This window comes from Labrus mixtus, chromosome 9 (genome assembly GCF_963584025.1).
Source record: "Labrus mixtus chromosome 9, fLabMix1.1, whole genome shotgun sequence".
Classification (NCBI taxonomy): domain Eukaryota; kingdom Metazoa; phylum Chordata; class Actinopteri; order Labriformes; family Labridae; genus Labrus; species Labrus mixtus.
In genome coordinates this window covers 23,089,836-23,102,402 of record NC_083620.1, presented here as the reverse complement: position 1 = coordinate 23,102,402, position 12,567 = coordinate 23,089,836, and the positions used below count along the sequence as shown (strand labels likewise).

The window sequence follows — 12,567 nt, the reverse complement described above, 5'->3', positions numbered from 1 at the left end:
CACTCTCACACTCCAGTATACCGCCTATGGGAAGATAAGGTGATTATTCAGCCAGCCAATTAGGGGGCTGTTTGCATATCTGCTCCTCTCTCCTGGTGTTTGTTACAGTAGCACTCCTCCGATCCGACTCTTTCTGAAAAAATATTTCTTTAGATACTTTCGCAGCTCTTTCCTCACAATAAGGATATCATTCTCTGTTAACCCCCCCCCCCCCCCTTTTTTTTTCACATATTTCATTTATTATCCATCCACCCTAGTTCCTCTTCAAGAAAGCGCATGAATGTTTTCTGAAACTGCTCTAACCTGATTCTGGAAGCTGCCATCGGTCAGCTCGTCAGTGTTTGAGCGTCGTTGTGCAAAAAGGATGAAGAAAGGGGGGCTTCACTTACCTCACCCATCCCCCACACAACCATACACACATTTTATCTTACATGATCAAAGGCAGATACATTTCCTTTTTGACTATTTTACTGTCACCATCACCAGCCCCCCCCCCCCCCCCCCCCCCCCCCCCCCCCCCCATTGTGACGTGTTTCGTTGTTTTTGCAACTTTGAATCTAAGAACATTCATTAAGCTGTTTTGGCAATAGGAAACTTAAAAGGAGAGGGGGAAAGTAACAATGTGCAGAGGAATATTGGGCATGTATCACATACCTTATACAGCATTTGTGTAAGAAAGTATAAAGGAGCTTAATGGCTGATCTAAATGCATGCATACCTTCTGGTGCCTCTGCTAAATATTAGCCTGAGTGGGATGAATACCTTGGCAGTCATTCATGTGTTACTGAGTCCAATTTGTAATGTTTTCTCTCCCTCTGATATTAATCCTAATAAATGTGTCCTCCTTTTGATTACAAAAAGTGTAATTATTCCACTGTGATTCAAACCAAACATGAAATATCTAAAGAGAAGCGGATATTTTTTGGACCCTGTAGTTTTCTCTATTTGTTGTCACTCATTGTTTTCACTCAGTGTTCTGTCTTTGATTGAATTGATTATTTATGCAGTGAATTAGATTAGAATATGACAGGCTGTGTGGTTGATCGATGTTTGAATCACTTTTGTAGTTGTGTTCATTTCAGGCAGCGTTCTCTTTGTCTGTTGGGGCTCTGCACTGTCACTTTGTAGTGCTGCTGAGATGAGATGAATGCTGATGGATGTGAGGATTTCAATGAATATAAACCAGCTGAGCGCTGCTAAACCAAGTCAGCACATCCCAAGCACAGCTGATAAAACCTCCTCTCGTGCATCTTACGTCCGAGATCTTATAATCTAGTTTCCCACTGCTATTGCGCCTTAACCTTGATCTCTGTCAGATATAAAATCAAGCTGGATTCAGACATGGTTCAGTATGGGGGACACGGACGGCTGGACCACAGCACAGAGTTCTTCACAGATGCCCAGCCCTTCAACGGACGCCAGAACTCCATAAAGGTAAAGCTTTTTGTTTGACTCATTTAAGGTCGTTTCTTGTTGAATGTCATCGAGTCCTGCATTCAGAGAGCACTCCAGGGTTGCTGTAGTCAAGTCCACTCTCTAACCCACTCCTCTACTAACCTATGATGTATCGACACCCCACTCTGCATACTAATTCTAACAGGTTTGGACGATGTTGTACATTAACGCTGACAAAGTGACATAACCAAGAGTGCTCAAAAATGACAGTATGCAAATAAATGAATTTTGAGTGTCTTGTTGATGGACTCCATTGTCCCATAATGCATTGCACATATGTAATGAAGGAGCTCAGAGGAGAAAAACATCAAACACAGCTGTGGGTGGTGGTGAGACAGCTCCAGAAATATCCTTCAAAATAAGAAAAACATTAAGCGTTACAAGTTTGGACAAACATTTTTCTTTGTCATTGTTCTGTCCAAATTGATTGTGCCTGCAGCGATACGAAGCCACATGTCTAGCATCATCTCACATTAGAAAATGCAGAAAAGCTGCATTCATCCCTTGTGTACTAAACATTGTTTTTTAAACACTTGTATAGATTTAGGGCAATGAGCTTTGTCCTCACATACCTTTTTCACCTCACGCATTTTGACTCATTGACTTAAACACGTCTAGCTATCTTGTCAATAAATGCCAGCCGATTGATCCTGTTGACGTTTACTTGCTGTCATGATCAACATATACACCGAAGAAATTTGGACGAAGGACTTTTTTTTTTTCCATTAAAGAGTCCTAACAAACAAAACCGGCATCCTATGACTGTTACATGAAACGTAACCCGACCATCAATGATATCAATCCAACACACCGGGAACATTATGTACACACATGGCTTGGTGCCTCGAAATTCTAGTCAATTGATGTGATCAGAGTTCTCCCTGAAAGACACCAGAATCTCTTCTCTTTCTAAACATTCGAGACACTTATGCAGACCTTACTTCACATTCTCATCTACTCCCCACTCGACTCTTGTCATTGTTTGTCCATTACAGATGCAATAGGCACACGTGATGTACCCTCCTTAGTAATGCATGGTGCAGGACATGCAGCCACAATAAGCCCAATGAGGGCATTGTTAAACCGTATGTGTAAGAGACCTTGATTGATTGGAGCACCAATAACACTATAAACTACACCTCTATATTAATCCCTCTATAACAAATCACTATGGAAGATTTACTCCTGTCTTTCTGCAGCACTGGTAACATTTTAGACAATATCATTTTCCTCAAAATGCATCTGCTTCCATGTACTTACCAGGAGTGTATTGATGGTATTAAAGTAGTTTAGTGACCTCCTTTCATGCAAATACACGTGTAAGCAGCCTGCATGTAACAATTACAAAATACACACAGCTGTGTGTCGGTTTGTTTATGTTTTGGTCAGTTATGTTTCATGAATAACTTTAAAAAGCCTTGTTTGGGGTTGGAGCAAGAGAATCCTTTACAGCCACTCAAACAAAGTTTAATCAAGTTGATATGACGGAGGTCGAGTTGTTCTGACAAAGAGCCTACATTTCTCAGCTGGTTCTCCCAGCTTCACTTGTGCTTTATGCAGTAATGTCCTAACTAAGACAATAAGCTGGTGATGCTGTATCTGAGAAGTAATTAAATATGGCTGCATTGAAGAAAAAAAATGTTGCTCATGCTGACAGCCGTCAGGGAGTCACACGTGAATCTGATCTCTACAGCTCCCTCAGATTGTCTAACAAACAGCGTGCATTATTCATGTTGTTGGAACTTAGAGGAAAACAATATCTGCAGAATAAACCACTGGGCTTCCATCATGGAGATTAGCTTTAGGCTAATAACATGAACAAGGTCGCTCCATGAAATATGGAAAAACACTGATGTGCATTTTAAGCAGAGTTTTTGAGGATCTCCATCGTGTGTGTCTCCCTTTATTCCTCGAGTAACTTTTTGTGAATTTAAACACTGAAGGCAATAAGATGTTAATGGGTAAGGTCAGGGATTATTTAGGGAGGATCAGCACTCGCACTGTAGCTCCTCTGATTGCATACGTTAGATCTTATTTTAATGAGTCTTATTAATGCATGAGGACAGTGAAGTGGTCTGCACAGTCGTCCTTCATCTTCTTTGTATGTTTTGTTTCATCAGTGGTATAAGAAATGGGCGGTGCACTGTTGCTGTTCCAGTGGGTAGCAAAGGTGACACAGCACCTGATGAGCTGTTTGTTTATCTGAACTCAGCCTGAACCTCCTCAGATCAATACTGAGAGTGTTACAGTTAATGGATGGAGGATATTACACTTTATTAACACTTGGATCAAGCTCTTAAATGGATCAAAAATGTGTTTGGCAAAGATCACACAGCTATTTAGAGCATTATTTAACCCTGTTAAAAAGCTTCTTCCTCTCCAAGGCAGACATTCCTCCTCCCCCCCCTCCTCCCTCCTCAGTCATATTAGCCGAGGTTTCATCAGTGTAGGACTCCAATTCCACATTCTCTTAAATCTTTCTCACTCTTATTAATTCAAACAGCACAGCTTCAGCCCCGTCCCTCTTGGCCAAAATGTGAAGTTTAGTTAACAAGTCGTCTGCTAATGTTGGCACCATCATGGATTAATGGGGAATGAAAGGGAGTGAGAGGAGCAGGGCAGACGGGGGGGTGGACCCTTCTGCACATACTGTATCTCTGTTATAGGTTTTTTCTTCTCAGAGATTGCACCCTGAAACTGTTGTCTTGCATAAAGATGCTGCTTCTCCTCCTCCTCCTCTTCACACCTACCTGCTTATGACAAGAATAATCAGACTGGAGCCTCTGCGGGGGCCACTGATAGTGCCCACGCCGTCCATGTTTTATTTAACAACTGTTGCCTTGAAAGTCTGTGCAAACTTCCCCTCTTCTGTCTTTGTAATGGTTTTGTCAGTTCTCTGGCTGATGAACTCTCGTGTTGCATCTCTCAGACTGAGGAGGCCGGCACGATGAAAGCCTTTCGATGGCTTGGTGGTTCTGTGTGTCACCGGTGTTGTCATGTGGCATCTCTTTTGCGCTTTCAGTCCTGTCTTTTTGTGCATTATTAAAAAAAAAAACAATTGAAGAAAAAAATGCCCTCAACTTGTTAAACCTGAACAAACAGTAGCAGAATCAGAATGGCAAACAGTTGTACAGCTCAAACAGAGGACTATAGCATGTTGTCGTTGTTTAGGTAGTGTCAGTGACATGTTGATGACATTTTAAACATCATTCAGTAAAAAAAACAAAAAACTTGAATTTATTCGATTAAGCTTTCGATAAAAGAAAGTAAATACTTCAGGCTTTAGCTGCACTGCATGAACCAACAACCACAATCTGTTATTCTTAAAGGTGTCCATTTTGACAGTTTATAGCTGATACACTGATTGATAAGTGATACACAGCATCAGAAAATGGTTTACATTTTCATGTTGTCTGTGAAGTAAATGAGGAGTGTTTAAAATACCGTCTACATCTAAAATAAAAAAAATCTGCTCTTATTCGTTAAATAATTGATAAGATCCATGTCAGTGACTGGTTCTAATTAAAATGCTAATATGACTTTTGGGCTGTGAATAAGCACAATGAGAAGATATATTTAGTTTAAACAGCAGCTATTAAATAGACCACTGGTTTACAAAGTGGGTGCCGCTGCACCCCCGGGGTTGGTTGAGGACAGGCCAAGGGTGCAGGAAGATCCATCATGTCATTGTTCATTTATTCTGCATTTTTTTAACAACAGCCCCCCCCCCCCCCTTTAAAGAGTAGGCAACCTTAATATTCATTATGTTTTGATTTGTTTTCGACCAAATCAAGAGAGAAGAAAAAAGCAATGAATATCAGAATCATTTAAAGACCTCTGTTTGATATACTGCAGCTAATGATGTGACAACCCAGCTGTTGTTTGTCAGAACAACAGAAAAGTTTCCAACTCTGAGATTTTTCAGAAGGTAAGCAGTCAGAAGAGCAGTCAGAGCAAATTACAGGGTTTTTTTTTTTTTGGTTTGTTTGTTTTCTTTTCTTACATTTCTTTTTGGGCTTTTTATGCCTTTATTTCAGTGAAGAGTGGGACATTGAGAGGAGAGAGCGGGGAATGACATGTGAGGAAGGGTCTGGGGGTTGGAGTTTTGCAGTGAGGTCACAGGGCGCGTGACGTGACTGCTAGGCCAAATATACATTCGATGAATGAGACGTTTGACAGGGTAAGCACAACAGACCTCATCAAAGTACTACATACCTGATTATGATGACGATGTTGATCATGATATTGATGACAACAATGATGATATTTAGGATGTTACTGATGCTGATTAGAATTCTTATAAGAAGTTGTTGATGATAAATTTAAATGAAAAAAAGATGCACTGCCTCTCAGCCCCTGTGACTGATCGGACTAACAGCTGATTGTTTGCACTGTTGTTTCCTCCTCTCTACATACTTGCTTGTGTTTTACTTACTCCTTGATTGTGGCTTTGGACAAAAGCGTAGACCTGCTAAATGAGTTGTAGAATTGTAGAACATATCAAAACAGTTCGTTTGATCCCAGACTTCCCTTTAAAAAAAGACACTGTGGTCTAAAAAGTCTCAGATCATCTGCCAGAAATAATCCCCCCTTACTTTTTACAATATTCAAGTTAAATGTGTATTAATCACTGTGATATAAAAATAGGTTTCATACATATTAAGTTCATACATACAGTGTATGAAGACGGAACAAATGGCTAACAAAGATAAGCCCTCGTGTTCATTTGATTCACTCCTGGTTATTTAAAGACAGTGAATGTTTCACGAGCTATGAAAGCATGAAGCTGAATAAAGAAGATGAAATATTCCTTTTTTTTCTTATGCAAATGAAAATGTTACAGTTAAACCTTCTTCTGAGAGAAGTGACAACTTGATTTACTCTGCAGAGCATTTGATGACAATCTTGCATCAAGACTGCTGCTACTGAACGTTTGGATTTTATTCATCAAGCACGACAGAGACGGAACTATTCAGGGACACAAACCCCAAGGTGTATAAAAACAACAGCGATCCTTTAGCTGAACCTCTCAGTGTGTTATTTACATTTACAGTTTGGGATGAGTGTCATTATGTCAAAGTTGTAATGTGGAGCACTGAATAATTACCTTCTTCTAAACAGTTTGATGCATCAAAGAGAACAAAAAAACAATGAATTTGAATCAAAAAAGAAAGTGAGGTATACTTTGACACAATGATCAGAAGACGTGCTTTTCCACCTGAAACAAAAGCTTCAGGATCAAGTGTGTTTACTTCTTCATCACGTGCACACACACACACACACACTGTACACAGCTAAAGTCTTACATCAGGTTTTAATTGGGAGTACTCGTTTACAATTTAACGGATCAATCATCCTGACGTAATTTAAACTTGACTTTTTATTCAGGATGTGAAAATAATCAAAATATATTTTTAAAATCTCTTCCTACACTCTTTAAAGTCGAAGTATTTATTGACTCAGTTGAGTTATTCTTCTATCACACTTAGTGCTCATCTTTAACAATGTTGATAGCATTGCTGCAGAGTTGTAGCATTCGAGTAAAGTTTTCAATACGAGTTTTAAAAACGAAAAAAAAAAGGTTGAAAACTATGAAATAGAACGGAGTCTTGACTCGGTTAACCAACCCGGTCAGGTTTGTGTTGTTACTCACTCGGATCCTCGGTCCTCTTGAAGTACAAGCTGCATGTGCAGAAGTGCTTAAAGCAGATGATCCTGGTGGTGAGTAATGGAGCCCAGCGGAGACATGTCTGCAGACTTTAAGTGCGCAGATAGTCGGGCTTTGCTCTCACCAGCAGCCTGGGTCAGTATAGCCAGAAACCTGGTGGATGATGTATTCCTGTGAAGCCCTCATGAATCCTTCATCAGAGTGTCTGAACATTGATCAGATGGAGTATTTGCCCGAAGGCTGGACTCTGCTCTGAAGTGTGCAGAATATTCTCACAGAGAGACAAAAGAGGTGAAAAAAAGGACAATGTGCGAGGCTAACTTCAATACAGTGCATGCACTACGAAACAAACTGGAATGCTTTGTCTCCTCAGTTTGTTTTATGGAACTCTGATATTAACACTCAGACTGCAAACAGATTTTCACAGGCTCGGTTGTAACTGCTGTTGAATCTTGACGGCTGGTAGTAACTGCTGTTATTCAGATCTGAAATGAGGCTTATGAATGTCTGCACATGAAGTGGAGAACACATTCTCCGAATGACTCATCCGAAAGACACACAGGCGCTGCGGACAAATTCCTGCAGAGGCAGTGAGATTCTGGAGGACAAGAGTCGCCTGTTTCACAAAACAGCAGCAGGATGCGTCTACACTGATTAGAATATGTCTGAAATTATGTCTGAGAAATGTCTGTGATTATCCGCTGACTGAATTCGTCGTCTAAATGAGATCATAACAGGTTAACCAGGAATGTGAAGACACCACCGCTGGGAGCAGCCCTGTTTAACTGGGGCTTTTAAATACGACTCGATTATTATGCTACAGTTTATTCTCATGCTGCTGTTTGCTAAACCTGCAGAGTGCTGTGCTCATGGAGGATTCATGTTGAGTCTCTGTAAATAATATAACAGTTCAGTCTAGATCTGCTCGTTTTGTTAAGGGTCCTGATGACATTGTAATTCATTGAGGCTCTACGAATCAAGATTGATTGATTGATTAATATCTGTTATTGAAAACATCTTCAGATTGATAAATCATTAGAGCATGGGCCCTTGACATTGGAAGCTTCCCCACTTTGCATGCAGGATCCGCCACCAGACTGAAACAGATTAAAAAGACTGCCAACAACATGGCTGTGTTGTTTGTAATCAATTTCCATGTCCTTTTGTGACAGTTTGGCATCCCTTTGAAGTACTTTTGTAATTCTCTGTGGTCATTTGGCAGCTCTGGCTTTTTTTTTTTTTAAAGATATCTTTTTATAGTTGTTTTCGTTTCCAGGGGAGGATTTCAAAAGACAGTTAATACACGATTCACTGCCACTAAATGGTGACATTGTGATGGATCTATTTAGGTGGTAGGTGAAGGCGAAGACACATGTGGCATTCTTAAATAGTAAGAAAAACATGTCGGCACTGCAAAATAGTAAGAGTTAAAGTAACTGATTAGATACCTGTGGAACCATTTCAAACCTTCTCCCGACCACTAATGAATGTTTAAATCGTTGTTGAAGACCCGTCTCTTCTCTGTGGCCTTCCTCTGAGATACCTTTTTATCACAACCAGTTGTACTCTGATTGTTATTCTTTTACTCGTTAAAGCACTTTGGCCAACCGTGATTATTGTCAAATGTGCGCTGTAAAAAAGTTGACTTGACTAGAACAACACATGACAAAATGTGAAGAAAGTTATTATGTCAAATCATCAGTAAGGCCTCTTACACTCATGCATCTATGATACTCCAAGAAGCTTTCTCTTTGTTTCCTTTTCCTCTCAGCTGAATACAAGATGACCCTCTGATCGTGTGTCAAACATAACTGTAAATATTTGATCTATTTTTTGATGGTGTCTAGCCTGAAGTGTAAAAAAGTCATCTCAGATCATTAACACCTGAAAGACTTCATGTCATAGGATTAATATGTTGATCAGAAAGTCCTCCTCTGATTACTGTGCCAACACTGGAGACTTTGTGCTGCTCTTTGTTCACAGATTGATTTGGGATTTGTCTGTTTGTCGGAAATAAAAGCTGTTGACATATTTGCGGTTGGGCGCAGTGGAAGCTTTTGTCTTAACAGGTGCAGTGATTCATTCTGCCGTCTCCTCTCTCTGCGCTGCGTCTGCACCGAGACTCTCCCACTGTGACTGTTTAATTAGTCACCAATGTTTGTGTCAGTGTTTGAGCGCCGGGCTGCTCGGCTCCCTCGGTGACAAACTGTTGCCAAAGAAACGTATCCACAGCGAGCTCGATCCACTGATGCCGAGGGGCGTCTTGAAGAGTTCAGGGGGTGATTGAATTGTTTACAGCTCTGCTCTCTTTTTCACTTTTCTGTTGGGAAATATAGCATCATTTATGTCTGCTCGCCTTTTCCTTTGGCATAAATCTGAAGTGACTAATGGTGCTCGGTGCCTCCTCGCCTTCCAAATGACACTGTGAATATCAAAAGGATTGATCAAAGACTTTATTAGCTACAGCACTCAAGACTAACCCGCTCACTAACATTTCTTTGTACTGTATATATAAGAAATCTGACATTTACACGCTCCGTTTCTTTCTCTTTTTTTTTTATGGTGTGCTTATTTTTTGCTGACATGTTTTTTTTTTTCTTCAGTCCAACAAAACTCTGGAGATTGTTTTAGCTCAGCTTATGCCCACTGACAGATTGTATCTCTACAAAATCCCAACTTTGCTGTTGAAGCACAGCCACTAGATAGACTGTGAAAGACAGATTTTTTTTTTTTTAGGAAATAAAAACTAGGATTGGTTTTATTTAGCCCTGACTTTAGGTATGATTGTATTGAAGATCTCTCGCTTTAAATGCAATTTAATGTTAATATTGTACATTTTAGACAGAGTTAGTCACTAATCAAAGACATTTTCTACACAAACTTCAGCACCATGCATAATCTACCACACCATGCATGTTCTGCAACTGAAGCACTGTGACTCCCTCCTCATGCAAATCTGCTGACTCCAGTGCCACCCAGAGGTGTTCACGTTGCTGCAGCTCTGTCACACTTTGATTTTACCCTTCTCACCTTGACGGCCCTCCTCGATCAAGGCTGTGGTGTTTGAGCACCGTCTCCTCTGAAGAGCCATTTTTCTGCTCAGATCTGAATATCCCTCTAAATGCACCACCCATCCTCTTCTGTCTCCCCTCTTTTTTTCTCCTCCTCCTCTTCATTGAGCCATCGTGTCGACCTTGATTGTCTGGTAATCAAGGCACCAACAAGGTCCTCCTCGTCTGACTTCTAAAAAAAAAAAAAAAGGATAAACCTGAGGATTTAATCTTCCCAAAATCGGAGATCTCATTAGCATCATTAATCTTCAATTGTCATCTCACTTTTCTGCCTTCTTTCTCCCCCCTTTGTCTCTCTCTCTCTCCCTCTCAGGTCTACATCCCCTGCAGAACTGCTATTGTCCTGGCCAACGAGGAGATAGATTACTGTTATTAGAGGATGATTGTCTCCACAGAGACCAGGATCGAGAATGGATTCCAAGCTCAAACCGAGTGTTAACAATCACCTTCATCTCAAAGTGTCAACCTTGCACACAACCCGTACCCACTTTCTGTTTTTGAGCTTTTTCTAAACGGGATAAAAAAAATCTTCTCGTGCTTTCAAACACCATCTGCAACCTTAGATGCTGTGTAACCCCATTTACTACAGATTGCTCCATTTGGGAAGCGTCCAACCTAACCAGCAGATAGACGCTAAAAGTTTAAACCCTGCCGAGTCCGTCCACCACCAGCCAGCAGACATTTATGGGCTCTGTGAATTTGGCTTGTCATCTCAAACACATGACCAACGACTGTGGCATAAAAAGAGGCAAAACTGCACCATTCAAACATTGCACACGCTCCGAGAAAACAAGAATACTGTAGATTGTCACATCTAACTTGCTTTGATAATTTTGTATTTGAAGACACACAACGTGACGGTGTCAAAGACACGCAGAGATTTACAGTGAGACCAGCTCATGAAATTCAAAAAGTCAACGTATTTAATCACTGTGATCCATCTTTGTTAATTTGCATTGTGGGACATTTTACGTATAAAAATAATGTAATTTGCACAAAGTAATGAGCTGTGTTGAATTATTACGCTTTTAATGGGTATCTGAAACATTTGTGTTGTAATGTTTGAATTTATGTTTCTACTGGGAGCGTTTGTGCGGTTATTTATGGCCCTGTTATTAAGCCAGTAATTTGCTGCTGAAGCAAAGTGATCAAATCACTTCATTTGTTCACAGCCTGTTGTATAACTTACAAGTAACATTTTTACCTGTATTACACCGTTTTCTTTCCCACTTTGCAAAAATGAACGCATAGTTTCTCCAACATTAAATCATGTTAATGTAGTGTATGTTGTGAGTTTCACTAACTCTGCTCAATTCTGCTGGAGAAAGTCGACACTGTAGATCCACACATCAGACAACACGACGATGTATGAGTATAGTACGACTCAAACAACTTACTTATGTGCACTGTTTTCATTAGCATTCCCCCGGGGATTATTCCCACCAAACATAGAAATAGTCTAAATCATGACAAAGATTGAAATGTGCCTCGTCTAATAAACTGACTTTTTGTGTTTTCTCAACACACTCAGTGATGGAAATCTCCGTTCATGCAATGCTCAAGCTGTGTTCCCCATAGCTTTCACATGAGAAGCTTATTGATCAGCTAAAATATAGGGAACATCACACACTGTTGATATGTGACTGTTATTGTGATGGCTGAGCTCACTCACTCAGACAACATGTTATTAAAATAGTGTATAATACAAGAGCCTTCATGTTTTCATGTTATGAGTGAATGACTGTTTTAATTGATCCTCTTTCAGCCTTTATGTTCTTTTGAATCTTCCCTCTAAAAGTCCCTCCTCCCTTTGTGAATGGATGTCTTTATGATTATTCGCAGTATTTTCTCCATGTTGTATCAAAGCAGCACTGTCACAAACAGTGGAACAGGAGCTGATTTGGGGCATCCCAGAGAAAGGCTAATGCCTTGGTTCCCTGCCATAGATACTGTAATTCTGTGATCCACACCTACTGCATTAATACACATTCTTAAGCTGTGTATTGTAGCATATGGCAGCGTTTTGATATGCCACCCCTGCAGCTGAAGAAAGCAAATTTATATTCAGGACCGTCCTTCTGTGTTTAGTCAAAAGTATCATGAACATGTCATTCCTTTTTGTGTAACACCAAAGTGTTTAAAAGACGCCTTCCTGCTCCTCTCCAAAAGCACAGAGAGGATCACTCTGCATACATTTCAGCCAGCGAGGTTGTTAGACTGAAGTGGAGTGAATAATCATCCCTCATCTGACCCAATGTCATTGTCATTTTAATCGTGCCAAAATAAATTGTCTGCATTTGTTCTCAAAAGTAAAATTGATGTGTGATACACAATAACTATCACGGCATATTTCTTTCATTATTACTAATGATA

General features: G+C 40.2%; 1 protein-coding gene across 1 annotated transcript in view; it reads left to right on the top strand.

Annotated features, from left to right (window-relative positions):
• gbe1b (glucan (1,4-alpha-), branching enzyme 1b) overlaps window positions 1–11,907 on the top strand; it is a 73,541-nt gene extending 61,634 nt beyond the window's left edge. The window contains exons 15-16 of the mRNA XM_061046968.1: window positions 1,317–1,434; window positions 10,508–11,907. Coding sequence (XP_060902951.1) covers window positions 1,317–1,434; window positions 10,508–10,570 — 181 coding nt within the window. The 3' untranslated portion in view covers window positions 10,571–11,907. The remainder of the gene's footprint in view (window positions 1–1,316; window positions 1,435–10,507) is intronic.
• Window positions 11,908–12,567: the final 660 nt, after the last annotated feature.